The 17,506-nt window shown below is 43.4% G+C and overlaps 1 protein-coding gene across 1 annotated transcript in view; it reads right to left on the bottom strand.

The window, feature by feature from the left end:
* Positions 1-17,506, bottom strand: part of Abcc2 (ATP binding cassette subfamily C member 2) — a 58,580-nt gene that overhangs the window by 10,465 nt on the left and 30,609 nt on the right. Inside the window, exons 16-25 of the mRNA XM_036179152.1 lie at positions 17,091-17,217; positions 14,361-14,537; positions 13,066-13,233; positions 11,422-11,602; positions 9,010-9,136; positions 8,618-8,753; positions 7,163-7,382; positions 6,864-7,018; positions 4,618-4,773; positions 1,679-1,878 (exon numbers count right to left, since the gene is read on the bottom strand). Of these exons, the coding sequence (XP_036035045.1) occupies positions 1,679-1,878; positions 4,618-4,773; positions 6,864-7,018; positions 7,163-7,382; positions 8,618-8,753; positions 9,010-9,136; positions 11,422-11,602; positions 13,066-13,233; positions 14,361-14,537; positions 17,091-17,217 (1,647 nt within the window). The remainder of the gene's footprint in view (positions 1-1,678; positions 1,879-4,617; positions 4,774-6,863; positions 7,019-7,162; positions 7,383-8,617; positions 8,754-9,009; positions 9,137-11,421; positions 11,603-13,065; positions 13,234-14,360; positions 14,538-17,090; positions 17,218-17,506) is intronic.

Below are 17,506 nucleotides of genomic sequence, written 5' to 3'. Positions count from 1 at the left end.
GAGACAGGGTCTCACTATGCAGCCTTTGGCTGGCCTGGAGCTTGCTGTATAAACCAGGCTGGCCTCTAAGAGATCTGCCTGCCTCTGCTGGGATTAAAGTCATGCCAGCAGACTGGCAAGCAGCGGCATTTTAAATGAATGGTGATTTCTTCTGAAACCATGAGGAAGCACTGGAGAGCTGGGACTCCGGCACTACTGCACTGTCATAGCACTGCTTTGCAGTGGAGAAACGCTGGGAGTAGAACCCAGTTAGGTGTGAATCGGATACAGGGAGATGAGCTGGGCTGTGTGGGGAAACAAGGAATACATAGTTTAATATAATTCATAAAAGTCAACTTTCTTGGGCTGGAGAGATGACTCAGCAGTTAAGAGCACTGGCTGCTCTTCCAGAATTGAATTGTGAGTTCAATTCCCAGCACCCACATGGCTCACAACCATCCATAATGAGATCTGGTGCCCTCTTCTGGTGTGCAGGCATACATACAGGCAGAACACATAATAAATAAATCTTTAGAAAAAAGTTAACTTTCTCAATAAAGTATATTTAATTAAATTTGTATCAATAATTCTAGCAGATATTACAATAAGAACCCAATGGTTTTACTCATAAGCCTTTCCTTCTTGGAAAGTCTCTAAGAATTCAAACCAGTGTTCCAAATTACTGATCACCACTAGCCTGCCCTTAATATCGCAAGGTATTCTGAAGGCCACTGAAGAATTTCCACTCCCCCAAATCTTTCTCTTTTAATGACATACCTGACTGCTTGCCATGGTCTACTGATTCCGTCTACTCTGTTGTGGAATATTCCTTTACTCTGTGTGAAGATATGTCCCTGTGGTTGGTTTAATAAACAAGCTGACTGGCCAATATGGACAGGATAAAGTTAGGCGGGAGAGCCAAACTGAGAATGATGGGGGGAGAGGGGTGGAGTCAGGGAGTCTTGAAAGACGCCAGCCAGCCGCTGAGCAAGCAGGATGCGTGAAAAATGAGGTAACAAGCCACGAGCCACATGGCAAAGCATAAATAGAAATATGGGTTAATTTAAGTGTAAGAGCTAGCTAGTAATAAGCCTGAGCTATCAGCCAAGCATTTACTATTAATATAAGCCTCTGTGTGGTAATTTGGAAGTGGCTCCCAGTATGGGAAAGCTCCACCCACACTACTCAGGTGATCTTTTTATTTCTTGTCATCTATGTTTTTACTTAAAAATTCCTAACTCTCTTCACTCCAACCTCTACTTCTTCTGGCACCCTAAAATGAATACCATGCCTATGGAGAATCTCATCTCAAGTCTCAGGAAACTAAACAGATATTGTTCAATTTACCTAGCCTGTGTATGCTACTTGGGTTTCCAAATATTCACAAATGTCACATAACTGTAAGACACATTGTATTCTAACCATTGAAAAATAAAAACATTGATATTTTTCTTAGAGAGGCCAAGGCAATTAACCTAGCTTGGTCAACAGAAACTTGGGATGGAAAACCTGTCTCCAACTCCAAAGTTCATACTTTCTTCTTTCTACTTACACAGCATGACAGGCGCGCGCGTGTGTGTGTGTGTGTGTGTTCAGAATGAATTTTATACCACTGGCTATGCCTGCCCTCCCATGCCAAATGTCAAACACGCAGAACCCTGAAACATACCTTTGAGTAAATACTTAAGGGAAGCCTCACCTGTTGGAGGTAATCCAGGAAAAGACACATTTCTGGTTGTTATCAATCTGCCTCTCACTGCATGTTAGAAATCGCTGCTGGTGCTCAAAGGCACGGATAACAGGCAAGCCTGAAACTGTCTCACTGAAGTGAGAATAGATTGGGGATCTGGTGACAGAATCCAGGCGTCTCAGCTGGCGGGAAGTAGCCACATAAAACATCTGAACACAAAAACCGAGAGTCAGCTAGTCACATGGCCATCAAGCATACACTACACTTCTTCTTCTTCTTCTTCTTCTTTTTTTTTTCTGTCCATAACCCAACATTTGTCACTTGATGGCTATGGCTCACATCCAAACAGGAAAGAGGCTCGAAATATTGTGTCTGGCTAGAGGAATGATGAGGTATAAGGAAGAGAACAGTAAGAAGACTATAGTGGTGGGGAACAGAGAGAGATAATTTGAGTTTCTAACCCTCAGGAGGAGCTTTGCAGTCAGGCCCATCTCTTTCCTTAGACCATCATATGTTATCCAGATGGAAGTTTCTGTACCGGCTAGAGAAATGGTCGCCAAGATGATTTTGTAAAAGATGCTGGGACCCAATGAGTATATAATGTAGGGAAGAGATGGCTCAGTAGTTAAGAAAACTTGTCGCTTTTACAGAGGTCCTGGGTTCGGTTCCTAGCACCCACATGGTGGTTCACAACCATCTGTAACTCCAGTTCTGTGGGCACCAGACATATAGCTGGTGCACATGCATACAATTCAGGCAAAACATGCACCCACATAAAATAAGATAAATAAAACTCTTAAAAATAGTAGAGAATGCTGAAGTTTGAATTAAAATGGAGATTGACCACTGGAGTGACCAAAGCTGTGCCTCCATGGTGTGCTGGTAAAGGTAGTCCTGAAGATATGCAGAGTGTGGAGGGTGTAAGGACTGGACTGGTTGTAAGAGAACGCAGGTAAATCACGATGACAGGCATGGTGAACAGGTTTGTGTCGTTAATGGAAGCTGCAAGAACTTTCTGAAGTATAAGGAAAAACAGCATTTGAGAATCAGCATGCAAAACACTATGAGTTTCTTCACATAACCCTGCCTTACTTGTTGATTTGTTATGAGAGTTAAAAGACTGCTGTAGACATGGAAGTGTACCTGCAGAACTCTACCCAGGCGCAAGAGGTACTCTCTTACCACAGGTACAAGGCCATACAACCATACTGTAGAGGTCCTCGGGTTATCACAAAGGCAACTGGGGGGCTGGTGAGAGGCTCAGCAGGTAAAGGCTCTTCTCATGCAAACTTGGCGACCAGAGTTTGATTCCCAGAACTCACAGAAAAGGAAGAAGAAACCTGACTCCCCAAAGCTGCCATCTGACTCCCACACATGTGCCTGTGCACTTGGACACACTGTCAGAATTCTGCCCTCACTCCAGCTACAGGTCTGCACATGCGCAGTTTGGGGTCTTGCGTATTACGTCATCAGTGGGCGCTGGTGACTGACTACATGTGCATGGTGTGGTCACACAAACTATGCCTTAAAAGCCAGATGCAGACCCCACACTCCCTTTGCTCTCTCTGCTCTGTTCCCCTCTCCCCTCACCCTACCATCTTTCTCTCTCTCCAGGCCTGGCTTGCCTCTCTCCTCTCCCCCTCTTCCTCCCAATAAAGCTCTCTGTTACTAGGTAGTCATGGTCGTGGCTTGTGACTTTTCCACCAGTAACCAGCACCAGCACCAGCGCCATTTATCATCCTTACACACACACACACACACACACACACACACACACACACACACATACACACACACACCCCAAATAAAATGATTTTATTTTAAAGAATAAAGACAACTTGCAGGAAAGCATTCTCTTTATAGCTTCCTTTTTCTCATCAATTTTTATTGTGGGCATGAGGAGCCTTCTACTTATTCCAATCTTCTGGGAAAACTGTTGAGTTTGAACTTGAAACACTCACAGACTTGTCAATGAAACTAGAAACGCTCTAAAGTGAAAAGATCCAACCCCCACATAGGGACATGCCCAGGTAGTTATCCCTTCCAAAGACAAAAGCAGCAACAGCCCCACACATCCTCTGGAAATGACCTAACCCTTGTACAGGTGTGGTGGTTGGTTGTTTTTTTGTTGGGGGGGGGTTGGTTGTTTTTTCTTGTGGGGTGCTGGTTGTTTTTTGTCAACTTGACACAAACCCGAACATATCTGGGAAGAAGGAATCTTAATTGTGAAAATGTCTCTGTAAGATTATCCTATAGGCAAGTCAGTAGGGCATTTTCCTCATTTATGATTGGTGTAAAAGGGCCCTACCTACTGTGGCTGGTACCACTCCTAGGCAATTGTCCTGGACGGTCTAAGAAAGCAGCAGAGCAAGCCACAAGGGACAAGCCATGAGGAACAAGCCACGAGGGACAAGCCACGAGGGACAAGCAGGAGGGCTGCTTCCGTTTCCTCCTCCAGGTTCCTGGCCATCTGTTTTATTTCCTGTCCTGACTTCCCTCAGTGTGATGGCTGTGACCTGAGAAGTGTAAGCTGAAATAAACCTTTTCCTCCCCAAGTTGTTTCGGTCATGGTGTTTATCACAGTAGTACAACCCTAAGACAGGGGACCTTATAGAACTGTGAAAATTTACAGAATAATCCACCCCACTCCCTCACTTTCTCCTTCCCTCCTCCCTCTCAAGTGCTCTGCACTGAGCTATATTCCTACCCCTCAGAATGGTCTTGAATCCAAACATGTCTTCTACTCACGCTCTCTGGAGTGCAGTATAGGGTGACATATGCTGTGACCCACACCAGCTGATACTGACAACTGAGCTTTGGATAGTCCCTGGGCTTTCCTGGGCACAGCAAGGATGTTGGAGAAGAGTGACCAACAGCAGACACAAAAGAAGAGTCTCAGAGATCTCAACAGCAGAGAGGAAGGGAGACCTAACCATATCCAGACTTACCTGAATGGACACGTAAATAATGCCGAGAGGTATGATGATGACAGCGAAGATTGGAGTGGGCATACAGATCATCACCAGAGTGCTAATTATGCCGAAAAGGCATATAACCCAGCTTCGCAGAGTCTGGGGGAGCAGGTCATCCACAGTAGAAATGTCCTGGTGATAGAAGGAAAGAAGGTGAGCCAATGAATTCCCAAGACATCGCTCATCTTCCTGCTTCCAGCCTGGAATGTGTGACTTTTGTTGTTATTATTTAGGCCTTTGTCATTTAACCTCTTCAAGCATCCATTTGTAATAAATTATACTGATCAGCCCAATAATTAATCACATTTCTGTGAATTCCTTATCTTTCCAAATTCTTCCAAATGTATATGGCAATAGTCTTCAGGTTTTTCCGTAGATGGTGGCTTTTCACACTTCTCCTTCATCTTCATTAAACCATGCATTATAAACCACTAGAGAAACCCCATAACCAAGCCAACTCATTACAGCTTGTGATTCTAGTAAGTGCCCAGGACAGAGTCCAAATTATTTCTGAAATTTCCCAAATTTGGCCAAGGATGCCTCCCAGCAGAATTCTCAATTGAGCATGATTTCTGAGTCTAATCTACCTCTCCCAAGTGACATCAACACGCAGATGTGAACCACGCCCAGGGCTGGCAGGAAAACCAAATGCTCACTAGCAATCAGTTCTGTGAAGATTGCTTTTGATCCTACCTAGCACACCTTTTCCCCTTCTACTCTCTCTTCTCTTAAGGACTCAGTCACATTTCTAGAAGACCCCACATCAAACTTCCTCATAGGCATGAGTCACCTCTCCAACAAAATTTACAATATGATTATGAGTTTTCTCTTCCATGTAGAAGCAGTCAGCAAGTCTGACTGTAGCCCACCTAACTCCCAAGAAGACCTCTGTGTCCTTTTCCAGAAGATGGGCCACACATATAATGACAGTAGAAAGACTACAACGTTTATAAAATTCTTCTGAGAAATATCTGAATCCAAAAGTATGTGTTCTATACTTTCAACAAACTAGCAGACAGCCTATGTAACTGGTCTCCAATGACATGTTCATTGTTTCTACCCTTTAGGAAGAGGAGAAATGGGAACGGTTACCTGTCTACTTTCCAAGCAATCGCACTGTCCCCAGATCCTCACTGTAGGTGATGACGCACGATCAAACAGTAACCTAGAGCTACTTGTATAGCTTATAAGTGTGTTTCCCTTCCATAAGCAGAGGACTGAATGCTGTGCTGACAGAATTCAGAATCACTTGGAATTGCCTGGCTTCTGCCTCTATTCCCGAAACTTCCATTCCCGATGCATTTAAAAGAACCCATGATTTAGGTCTACCCCATGGAAGGAGCCATGTAATGGTACCAGGCTCACTGAAAGTACTCAACTGATGGTAGGGAATGAATGACCAAATGCATATGGTCCCAGAGCCTGCGCAGATGGAAACAGTGTTTGAAGACCTTTTACCATACAGATATCCCAGTCCAAAATTCAAACCCATCTCAGTGCTTCTCAAAGCATCACAGGCAGAAGTTTTAGGAATGGAGACAGGTTAAGGAAAGATTTTTCCTGCAGTTCCTTTTATTAACTGTTAAGAGCAGTGAATATGTTTTTACTTATGCTTTTCGGTAGAATAATCCTCCTCATCCTGCTTCTACTGCCCACCCCTCCCCCACTGCCATCCCCTTTCCTTTCCTTTAGTGATTTAACTCATTTCACCTTTCATGACATCCCCATCCTTGCCATCCAGGTTGAATTAGTACTCTGTCTCTGTCACTCCTTTGTATCCTCAGAACATCTCCATACATGCTATTGCTCTTTTTAACCACATCATGATCCTTCTTTTCTTTGATTTTCTCCTTCACTAGATGGTGAGCTGCCAGGCTGTGATGGCACACACCTTTAATCCCAGCACTCAGGAGGGAGATACAGGAGGATCTCTGTGAGTTCAAGGCCAGCTTGGTCTACAGAGTGAGATCCAGGACAGCTAGGACTACACAGAGAAACCCTGTCTCAAACAACAACAACAACAAACTAGATGGTGAGCTACTGAAAGGCCAGAGATATTCACCTCTAGGATTCTTGAGACCTCACAGGAAGTACCCCAGAAATATTTGCATGCTAAGTAGACAAAGAGCCCAAACTGCAGAGTTGGGTTGGGTGAGGACTCTCTCTTATCAAAATTAGAAAGACCCTCAGCATCTAAGCATCCAGTGTGTTGAGATACTTACACCAGCAAATCTGTTCACAATCCGGCCTGTGGGAGTTGTGTCAAAAAAACTCATGGGTGCTCGAAGGATGTTGGTTAACAGTTGCTTGTGCAAGTTTTTTGAGGAATTGTTGCAAGCATACACACTCAAGATAGTTGCAAAAAGCACAAAGATACCTAGAAATGGAACCAGTATTGTCAGTACCATGTCACAGTCTTGTGAAGAACCGTGCCCAGGACACAATAGCAAATTCTTTTCTCAGTTGTAGGAAATGTACAAGGTCCATAAAGATGTCTATCCTAGCCACCAGACAGACATACCTTGTGCCACTCCCAGAGCTCCAAAGACTCCAATTCTCATGTCTCTCTGAGAAGCTGGGTAGTTGGTGCCATTGAAGTTTTGAGAGTCACTGGTCCAAGCACTCAGCCAGAGATTAGATCCAATGAAAGCAACAGAATATAATGCATAGGAAAAGATGATGAAGGTTATTGAACACCAACCTACTGACTGCAGATACTTCAGGTAGACGGAGAACTTTACCTGCAAAGAGCGCATCAACAATACCCCTCAGGTCTTTGGGTAAGAAATTATAGAAAACTACCATAAGGAGGACTCTGCTAGCTAGTTTTTTTGTTTTGTTTTGCTTTTTTAACTTGACATAAAGCTAGAATCCTACCAGATTGGCCTGCAGAGGAGCTTGTTGTGTGGGTATTTTTTTTTGGGGGGGGGGGTTGACCATTGATGTAGGAGGGCTCAGATCATTGTGGGTGGTGCTACCCCTGGGCTAATAGTGCTGAGTGCTGTAAGAAAGCAGACTGAGCAAGCCAAGAAGCACAAGCCAGTCAGCAAACTCCTCCATGGCTTCTGCTTGAGTTCCTGACTCCAGATTTCTCCCCTGCTTGAGTTCCTGCCCTGACTTCCCTCAGAGACAACCTCTTACCTGGGAGTGCAATATAAAATGAACCCTTTCCCCCACAAGTTGCTTTTGGTTATGGTATTTTGGCTAACTCAGTCAAGAAGTGGCATCTCCTGAAAAAATGGGTGGCAAAATTTAATAATCTGTGATCACCCTTTCTGCAGTTGGCCAGAATGTCAATGCTAAGTACAACGCAAGGTAAACAGTCACCAGGTTATTAATAAGCATTTAAATGTGATGAACAAAATACATAAAACAGACTGAGAAAGGCCAGAATTTACTAAGAACTTGGAATTTGTGATTTTAAGTTTCATTAATTTGAGTTGTGTGCTTGGGTTTGATATTTTAGTGATTCCTAGTACCTACAAGTATACTTCAAAGCAGTCTCATTGTTCTCCATACATCAGAGTAGAATCAAACATTCATCCTTCACAGAGATGGCTTCCTTCCTTCCTTCCTTCCTTCCTTCCTTCCTTCCTTCCTTCCTCTCTCTCTCTCTCTCCCTCCCTCTCTCTATTTATTTCGTCCTTCCTCCCTCCCTTCCTTCTAAAGATTTATGTATAAAGGTGTTTTCTCTGGATGTATGCTGGCACACCAGAAGAGAGCATCAGATGTGAGCTGCCACGTGGGTGCTTGGAACTGAACTCAGGACCTTTGGAAGAACAGCCAGTGCTCTTGACTGCTAAGCCAGATCTCCAACCCTGAGACATGATATCTAGAAAGCCTTTGCTCTGTTCTCATTTAAATAATGAATTTGAAGATTTGCAAAGGAACAGAGCACATTGCCCCAGTAGATAGGTGCGTTAGTTCCGAGCCCTCTTCCGCTCCAAGCAGTGCTTTCTGGGTGCTGCTTGCTTACCTTCCCAGTTTCCACAAATTCCTTCTTGATTAGTTTTTGCCCTTTTACGAGTTCTTCCTTCTCCTTCAAGGCATTTACATTCTTAATTTTCAAGGAGTTTTTTAGGGACTTCCTGTGCCTGCCACTGGCCCTGGAGCTGAGGTAGAGAAGGCAAAACACCCTGAGCATGTAGACACTTCCCAAAAGTTTACAGCTGGTGTCACAATCCCAGTCGAAGAGCATTCCCGTGAACTGCCGCACCCCAGCCCCTCCCCCCCCCCCACCTGAACAGCAAACCAAAGAGCTGAGAGTGTTCATGAGATATACTCTCTCGGGAAAGGTCCACACAGAAAAAAGAAAGATCAAGAAGGACTGAGAAGCAGGAAGAGCTGCCAACAGAATACACGGGCTACCTGCGGCTCAGTGTTCGGCGGAGGCTGTTTTCTCTTTTCATGGTCAAGGAAGCTGCATCCTCAGGGATTTCCTCCATAGTTGGCATCAGCCCACACTCATCATCATCTTCCTCACTGTCATCATTGACTAAGGAGACACGTTAGAAGTTGGGGAATAACACAGGGCTCCTAACACTATGAAGAAGGAGGGAAAAGCCCTCCTGTATCTTGTTGATGAGGGAGCTCAGATGTTACACAGGTTAGAATATTTAACCCCATAAATACCAGTTATTAGTACACATTCTCATTGAGAATGCTAGGCTAAAAAAGGGATGGGTTAATAACTAACTGGAAGAGAATGGTCTAAAGGAGAAGAAAACCTCCTGAGCTTTCTAAGTTCCTCAGGAGAAGAAAAACCTTCTAGAGATACAGGAATAAACAGCAGTCACCATTCACAGACTCAACTAAAGAGAGTAATATGAATTATAGACACTAATCTTAAAATTTAAGTAACTCAACATACTTTTTGTTAACTAAAAGACTTATAAAAGACTCGAAAATGAAATGAAATAAGATATAAAATTCAGCACGGGCACCAGTGAGTGAAGCAAAAATCTCCAGAAATCTGCTCCTCTATGATAATGAGAATGCTGGGGGTGGAGGTGGGGGTGGAGGGGGGCGGGAGGGGGGCGGGAGGGGGGCAGGAGTGGGGGCAGGGAGGATTTGCCAAACACAACTCTTTGCAAGACTCTGAAATCAAGCAGAGGTTGGCAACAATTACAGTTCAAAAATCTTTTTTTTTTTTAAATGATGAAATCTTGGTAATTGAAAACCTTGCAGTACTTCAATGTGCTCCATTTCCAACTCTCTCTCCTGATATAGCTCATAAACCAATCATAGGAATCATGATAGATAAGAAAACTAGTAGCCAAGCAGCCACTTAAGGAGACAAAGTGGATTTAGCACTCCCCCTAAAAGCCCCATCCCAGGATAATGCCTGAAGACTGGCTTTCATGATACCGGAAGGCATCGTGCAAGCTTCCAAGGGAGGGAAGCAGCCAATGGTCCTGCCCAGCTAATGATGACTGTGAAACACACCAATGAGCAGCACAGCATGATAACCCTAAGGGCGCAGCAGTGTTGTATACCTCTGGCAGGCACCAACAGCTCTCACTGGCCTTCAGGCCCATTCAATAAGAGGGAACTAGAAGAGGGTACTGGAAACCTACCCACCTGGGGCTAGTGAAGTCATAGATCTTTCAGGAGAACTTACAACCATAATTTTATTAAACCAGCATAATCTCTAACTGCATTCTCACTATTTGTCTTTATACCCACAGATAAATATAGTTCTTACCCCTTATCAAAGAAACTTTTCTTTGTAATAGATGGAGACCATTAGAGAAAACCACAACCAATCAAAATGTAGAGAACAAAAAAGATTGTGTGGCACCCATTCCAACTGATGCATCTATAACAACTCCTGAAACTAAAGTTCAAGGATTATTGCAGAGAGGAGCAGAAAGATTGCAAGCTCCAGAGGAACGAAACACCCATAAAGTCTCATGAACACGGCTGCCTGCATGATGCCTGAACACCTCCACCGCCAATGGATATCGGGCCTCAACTCTAGACAAAGAACTATAGGCAATGCTGAGAATGGGAGGAACGGTCTTCCCCATTTGATCATCTAATACTAAGTGGTCAGATTATAGACATATATGTATATTATGACCAGCAGGCTTTACTTACGTATTTAGGAATATATATATATATATATATATATATATATATATATATATATATATAAATTACAAGAATTAAAAAGAGGCCAGGGATTTGAAAGAAAGCAAATGGGGTTGTAGTGGTTTAAAAGAAAATGGCCCCCAAAGGGAGTGGCACTAAGGGGAGGAGACGTGGCCTTGTTGGAGTAGGTGTGGCCTTATTGGAGAAAGTGTGTCACTGTGGGTGTGGTCTTTAAGGTCTCCTATGCTCAAGTTACACCCAGTGAGACAGACCACTTCCTGTTGCCTGTAAGTCAAGATATAAGACTCAGCTCCTTTGCCAGCACCTTGTCTGCCTGTACACTGCCATGTCCCACCATGATGATAACGGACTAAACCTCTGAAAATGTTTATCCACCAGCCCAGAACTTTATTCCAAAGGTCTATTTATAACAATGCCAAGGAGAGGGGCAAAGGACCTCCCTCTAGCCAGTTACAGCCAAGTGTAGACCCTTATAAACACCTGATCTTCAGGCTCGTGGTCCAATCATCCTCTTTATGCTGACCTGCTGAGTACAACCACTAAGAAACCTAGCTGGATCCAACAATGCTCCTAATGTAGTTCACTGGATACTAAAAAGTTTAGGGTCTAGATACTGGTTCCATCTAGGATGCCAAGTTCTATCCTGTTCCAACTTTGCTCACATACCTGTGGCCTCTCCTTCTGGCCCTGAATGCTTCATGAATGTTTTCAGATTCTTAGCAAACACTCCTTTCTTGCTCAGCAGATCCTGATAGGATCCCTTCTCCAAAACGGTGCCATTCCCCAGAACTACAATCTCATCCACTTGGGGAAGGAAGTGAATGCTATGGGTAACCAAGATTCGAGTCTGTAAAAATAATATTAAGTTATTTTGATTAGTCCATGCCCACCAGCTTCCCTGGATGGCTTTAAAAAGAGAAAATCAGATGTGTCAATTCTCACTGGGCATTGCTTCTAAGTGCAGTCGCTACTACTTGGCTCATTTTACTTTATGTTCTCTCCCCAGCATTTGTCTTTAAACATTACACTACATGTGAAATGAGACTTCGAGATCATGGATCTACTCACAGTTATTTTCCTATAGTGTCGATGAGGTTTGCCTGACTCATGCTCTCCTCCATGTTCCCGAATAATAACACTGAGCTAAGAGAATCCCTAGGACCAATGCCTATCCCTACAGAAAGAGAACTGGTTAATTGTCTCTTTTCACTTACTAGACTTTCACTTATGAGCTAATCAACTGTACAAAAAAGAACTGGCCAGAGCTTTCAGTAAGTTAGGGATACTATAGGACAAGAAACATTATTTTTATCCAGGCATCCCTGGCATTAGAGACTTGACACACTTGTTTTTCCATATTGATTACTGTGATGGTTTGAAAGAAAATGGCCTCCAAAGGGAGTGGCACTATTGGGAGGTGTGGCTTTGTTGGAGTAGGTGTGTTCTTGTTGAAGTGTGTCATTATAAAGGCAGGCTTTGAGGTCTCATATATGCTCAAGCCATGCCCAGTGTCCTAGGCCACTTCCTGTTGCCTGCAAGATGAAAGACTCTCAGCTACTTCTCCAGCACCATGTCTGCCTACATGCTGCCATGTTCCACCATGATGATAATAGGCTGAACTGTAAGCTAGCCACCCCAATTAAATGTTTTCCTTTATAAGAGTTGCCGTGGTCTTGGTGTCTCTTCACAGCAATAGGAACCCTAACTAAGATGATCACTAACACAGGAACTCCACTCACAGAAAGGCTGATCAACCACCAGTGAAGCTGAATTAGAGCACATGGGGCTGTAATGGGCTTCTGAGAGATAACCTAAGCCCACTGTATTTGCCCTCTCCCTCACAGTCCAACAGCGGCATCTAGAGTCTTCCCAACTGAGATATCTAGGGAATATCATCTCTTATGTCTCCACTCGGAACAAATCCCTGGTTCCTTGTCCAGGTTCCTTGGTAAGACCTAACTTTATAGGTATTCCTCCAAGGTTTCCGCTGCAGTTTGTGCCGACTACCATTAAAGCACTTTTTTGTTTTTTTAACAAACTGGCCATAGAATAAATATATATAACCATGGGCCTAAATTTTTCCCCAATTAGACTAAGAGACTCAATATCAAAACAATGGAGTAAGCCTCATATTAGCCAATTTCAGGATAGGCCATGACTTCATAACGGGAGCCTTCAAGAGACATACTTTAATGAGACCAGTCTGACAGGAAGATGATAAAGTCTTCTTGAGGACAATACTGTTCTGAGAGATGTGTATGGCAACACCCCCAAGCCTTTGCCTTCATCATTGAACAACCTCTCTCTCACCTTGCCACACAACAGGCCATTGGGGCCCACAACCTTATCGAAAATGTGTTTTCCCACATGAGCATCCACAGCTGACAGGGGGTCATCCAGAATATAGATGTCCGAGTTTTGATAGGTAGCTCTAGCCAGGCTTACTCGCTGCTTCTGACCGCCACTGAGATTTATACCCTGAAGAAAACACAATTTCTATTAAGCAACATGCCCTAGTGCCTGCTTCATGCAGTCTGATAAGGAGGGGAAAAGAGAGAGATTTGCCTCAGCAAGGTATTAAGGGCTTTCAAATGCTATGTTTCTTTATATAGATGAGTAATTTCTATTCAAACAAATAACTTTAGCCCAAAATAATTAGTCATGCCCACCTTACTGTTTGCTACCACGCAGTTTGCTTATTTAATACTTGTGACACTTTCCCCTCTGTGAGAAGGCCGCGCTAACGCCAGGACCGAGTTTCTTCCCCTTGCAGTTTTGCTCAGTCAATGGGTTCTGACTGAAAGGACAGGCAGCTCTAGAGCTGGTTTCCACTCATCGCCGAGTGTCTCAAGATTCTTGCCCCCAGAAGACTGTTATGCTCATTTTTTAAAACCAGAGAAAGGATTAGAATATTTTAAACATGTAGCAATCAAAAATTTCTAAATAAATTATGGTATATCTATCCAATGGATATGATATATTTATTCAAATCAGCTTTTTCTTTTTCTTTAATAGGTTGTTTTTGTTGTTGTTTTTGAAATAGGGTTTCTCTGTGTAACCCTGGCTGTCTGGAACTCACTCTGTAGCCCAGGCTGGCCCCAAACTCAGAGATTTGCCTGCCTCTGCCTCCCAAGTGCTGGGATTAAAAGTGTGTGGCACCACGCCGGGTAAAATCAATTTTTATTAAAGATATTTATTGGTATGAGTTAACTCTGGGCCATTATAGTAAACCTAACCTCTGGGTTCCTTTGCCTTACTACCTTTGATTCAGATGATCAATTCTTGTATTTGCTTTCAGGTACAAAGTTTAAAAAGTTGGAGGCTGGTTCTAGTGGGACAGGCCTTTAATCCTAGGAGCTGTGTAGCAGAGACAGGTGGATTTCTGTGAGTTTGAGGCTAGCCTGAAGTACATAGCAAGCTCCAGGTCAGTCAAGGCTACACAGTTAGACCATGACTCAAACAAACAAACAAAAATTGGACTTACTTATATGAAGTGTACACACATGTTTGTGACTATCACAATTTACCCACGTACTTGTTCACTACTACCCCACTGTCTCTCCCCAACTATGTTTGCTCCCTTCAAGGCTCCTTGCCCCCACTACCTTCTCTCCAATCTCAGCCATGTCTCCTCCAGGCAGTATTTCCAAGTCTGGGAGGAGAGCACAAGCTTCAAGAACTTGCTGGTACTTCTTTTCATTGAATTCAGATCCAAAAAGGATGTTGTCTTTGATGGTCCCGTTCTGAATCCAGGACTGCTGAGGGACATAGGCCGTGGTGCCCTAAACGGGACAGGATCAAACCATGTGACAGTCACGCTTACAGAGACAGAGGCTGGAGCCACGAGTGGCAAAGAACAAGCAGAGCTTAGTTTTGAAGAGCTGCACATCAGGGTCCCTAAGCATCTAGCATTTATTAATGTGCTGACTGGGAAGTTAGACCCAGTGTGCTACCATTAAACCATCTTCTTCCCTGTATACCTTTTTATACCTCGTTTTCTTCCCTTGGGTCTGAAAATCAGGAGGAATGTACATACTGCTAGGAACAGGGTTTTAGTTAAATCCAATGACTTGATTAGAACTAATACAATGTTAACACTTTCAAATGGCATAGATGATACCCTAGGAAGAAAAACCCACATGGCTGAAGTTAACACACCAAAGGGATAGAGACTGAGCAATGCCCGTGTTTGAGAAATACCTGAGCTCTGAGTTAGCAATAAAATGTCTCCCAAAAGGAATTAGGAGACAGTCAAATCTGAAGTTGTCTCTGCTATAGATCATGGTTTTTAAAAAACATATATTGACTCATTGGAGACTGATAAATAAGGGAGTAACCTCAGCATACTGTAGAAGAAGAAATGTTTCTTAACAGGTTAATGTAAAGTAATCAGTCACAAATTCTCATAATTAAAAAGAAAGCCTTAGAAGAGGCTGAAAAGTTCTTTGTGGTCCATATAGGCTGGTTTAATGATTGAAAATTGCTTATAATTTCCTGTAAATTTAACTCTGAGAAGTTCAGAGGGTTGATGAAAATGCCGTGAAATCACTTTCCTCTGTTTTCAAACAAATAAACCAACAAACCATACTTAATTAATACTGTATTTGAGGGAATATATTTAAAGATCTAGCTCTCAAAGAAAGAGGTGAGCTGGGCATTGTGACACAAGCCTGTAATAAAAGCTATTTATGAGGCTGAGGCAGTAGGTCACAAATGCAAGGCCTGCTCTGGCTACACGCTGAGACAGGCTACAGCCTATTCCAAAGTAAAAAGCAAGAAAAGGGGACGGTGGAGATGGTTAATCCCAGGAACCCAAGCAAAGCTGGACACATCAGTGTGTGTCTGTGATATCAGTGCTCCTAAGGGGAATTGGGAGAGAGACAGTAGAATGTGTCGGTCAGCTAAACTGGTACACAGAGTAAACAACAACAAAGACATCTGAGGTCATCTTCTGACCATGACATGCACACTGTGGCACAAGTACACAGACACACACAGACAGAGACACACAGACACAGAGACACAAAGACACAGAGAGGGGGTGGTGTTGAGGATTGAAGCAAAGAGACAGCAGGAATTGTAAGGTAGAGCATTTGCCTAGGTTTAGTTCTGTATAAGGTTTAGTTCTCATTGCTTGGGACAGAGGATGGTGAGGGCGCAAGACTAATCATGACGTTAGGTACAAATGCCAGGATTGATTTTATAGCCATTACTGATTCGATTATTGTTTATTGTTGGTACTCTGGTTACAAAGTTAAGTTTGTTGTTGTTTAAAGATTTATTTTTAAATTTTATGTGTTTTAAGTGTTTTGCCTGCGTGTGTATATGCATACCACATGCATGTATTATGTTCAGAGAGCCAGAAGAGAGTATTGGATCCCCTGGAACTGGAGTTACAGATGGTTGTGTGTGGTGATATTTTATTTGTGTTGAAATGTGATATTTTACTTGTATGTTAATAAATAAAGTTTGCCTGGAGATCAGAGGTCATAGCAAGCCATAAATCGAAGTCAGGTGGTGGTGGTACATGCCCTTAATCCAATCACATGGCAGGCAGAGTCTGTGTGTTCAAGGACACAGCCAAGCATGGTGACACACGCCTTTAATCCCAGTGTCAACCATAGAGACCTGGAGGTCTGTATAGACAGGCAGTGATGAGGAAGTGATGTGGCTGGGCTTAGAGCCAATGAGAAGGCAGAACAGGAAGGCAATAAAGGTGCAGATAAGACAGGAAGAGGCTCTCTTGGGAAGCTATGGCAAGGTGGTGAGCTAAGGTTAGTTGAAGACTATTGCTCTGATCTCTACAGCTTATATCTCTGTATTTGGCTCTGTGTTTCTTATTTAATAAGACTGTTTAGAAATTTGTCTACAGTTGTGAGCCACCCTGTGGGTTCTGGGAATCAAACCCAGTCCCCTGCAAGAGCAGCAAGTGCTCTTAACTGCTGAGCCATCTCTCCAGTCCTATAAAGTCAAGCTTATAGTAACCTATTCAGACCTTTTCCTAGGTCCTTTTATTTTTATTGCACAATTTTGCAATTGGGGGTTTTTCAGACACACACAGAAATTTACAGCAGAATTGCCTATACAGTTTAGTCAACAGTTTCAATAATTTGTTGAGCATATGGGAGTCACATGGACAGCTCACTAGAACTTCAGCTTCTCAGGTTCTACAGCCAGAGACTGATTGTATAAGATGGGAGAGGCAGAGAATCTACACTCCGTGATTACACCAGCTGTCTCCAGGACCTCGTGCACTAGCGTACTGTCCCAAATGAGGCAAGAGCACTAAGGCCCACGTTGGGGTCAGAGGTCTTCGCCACTGCATTTCCACTCACCTGGATAGTGACGTGCCCATGGACGTTCTCCATTTCTCCCAGCATGGCTGCTACCAAAGAGGACTTCCCAGAGCCGACAGTGCCCACCACGGCCACCAGTTGGCCTGGCTTTATATCCAGGTTCACACTGAAAGAAAGAAATGTTTCTGAAGGAAATGGGTGGGTGGGGGTAGTAGTTTAAGTCACCTCTCTGACTTCTACATGAAATCTGTTTTTAGGTCATTTCCCCCTCAAGACTAGAAATTTTGCCATGGATACATAAGACCCCAAAGTGCTTCATTATTATTGTTAAGTTCTAAGCTACTGAAGAAGGAATTCTAGTTATCAAACTCATCCAACCAGCCAGTGTCAAAGGTGCATTTGAAACAGTAAAAGTTCTCCTGGGGAGGGAGGTTCTCTTAGGACCAAAGGTTGAA

Source organism: Onychomys torridus, chromosome 1 (assembly GCF_903995425.1).
Source record: "Onychomys torridus chromosome 1, mOncTor1.1, whole genome shotgun sequence".
In the NCBI taxonomy this organism is placed as follows: Eukaryota; Metazoa; Chordata; class Mammalia; order Rodentia; family Cricetidae; genus Onychomys; species Onychomys torridus.
This window is presented reverse-complemented; position numbering and strand designations above follow the sequence as displayed.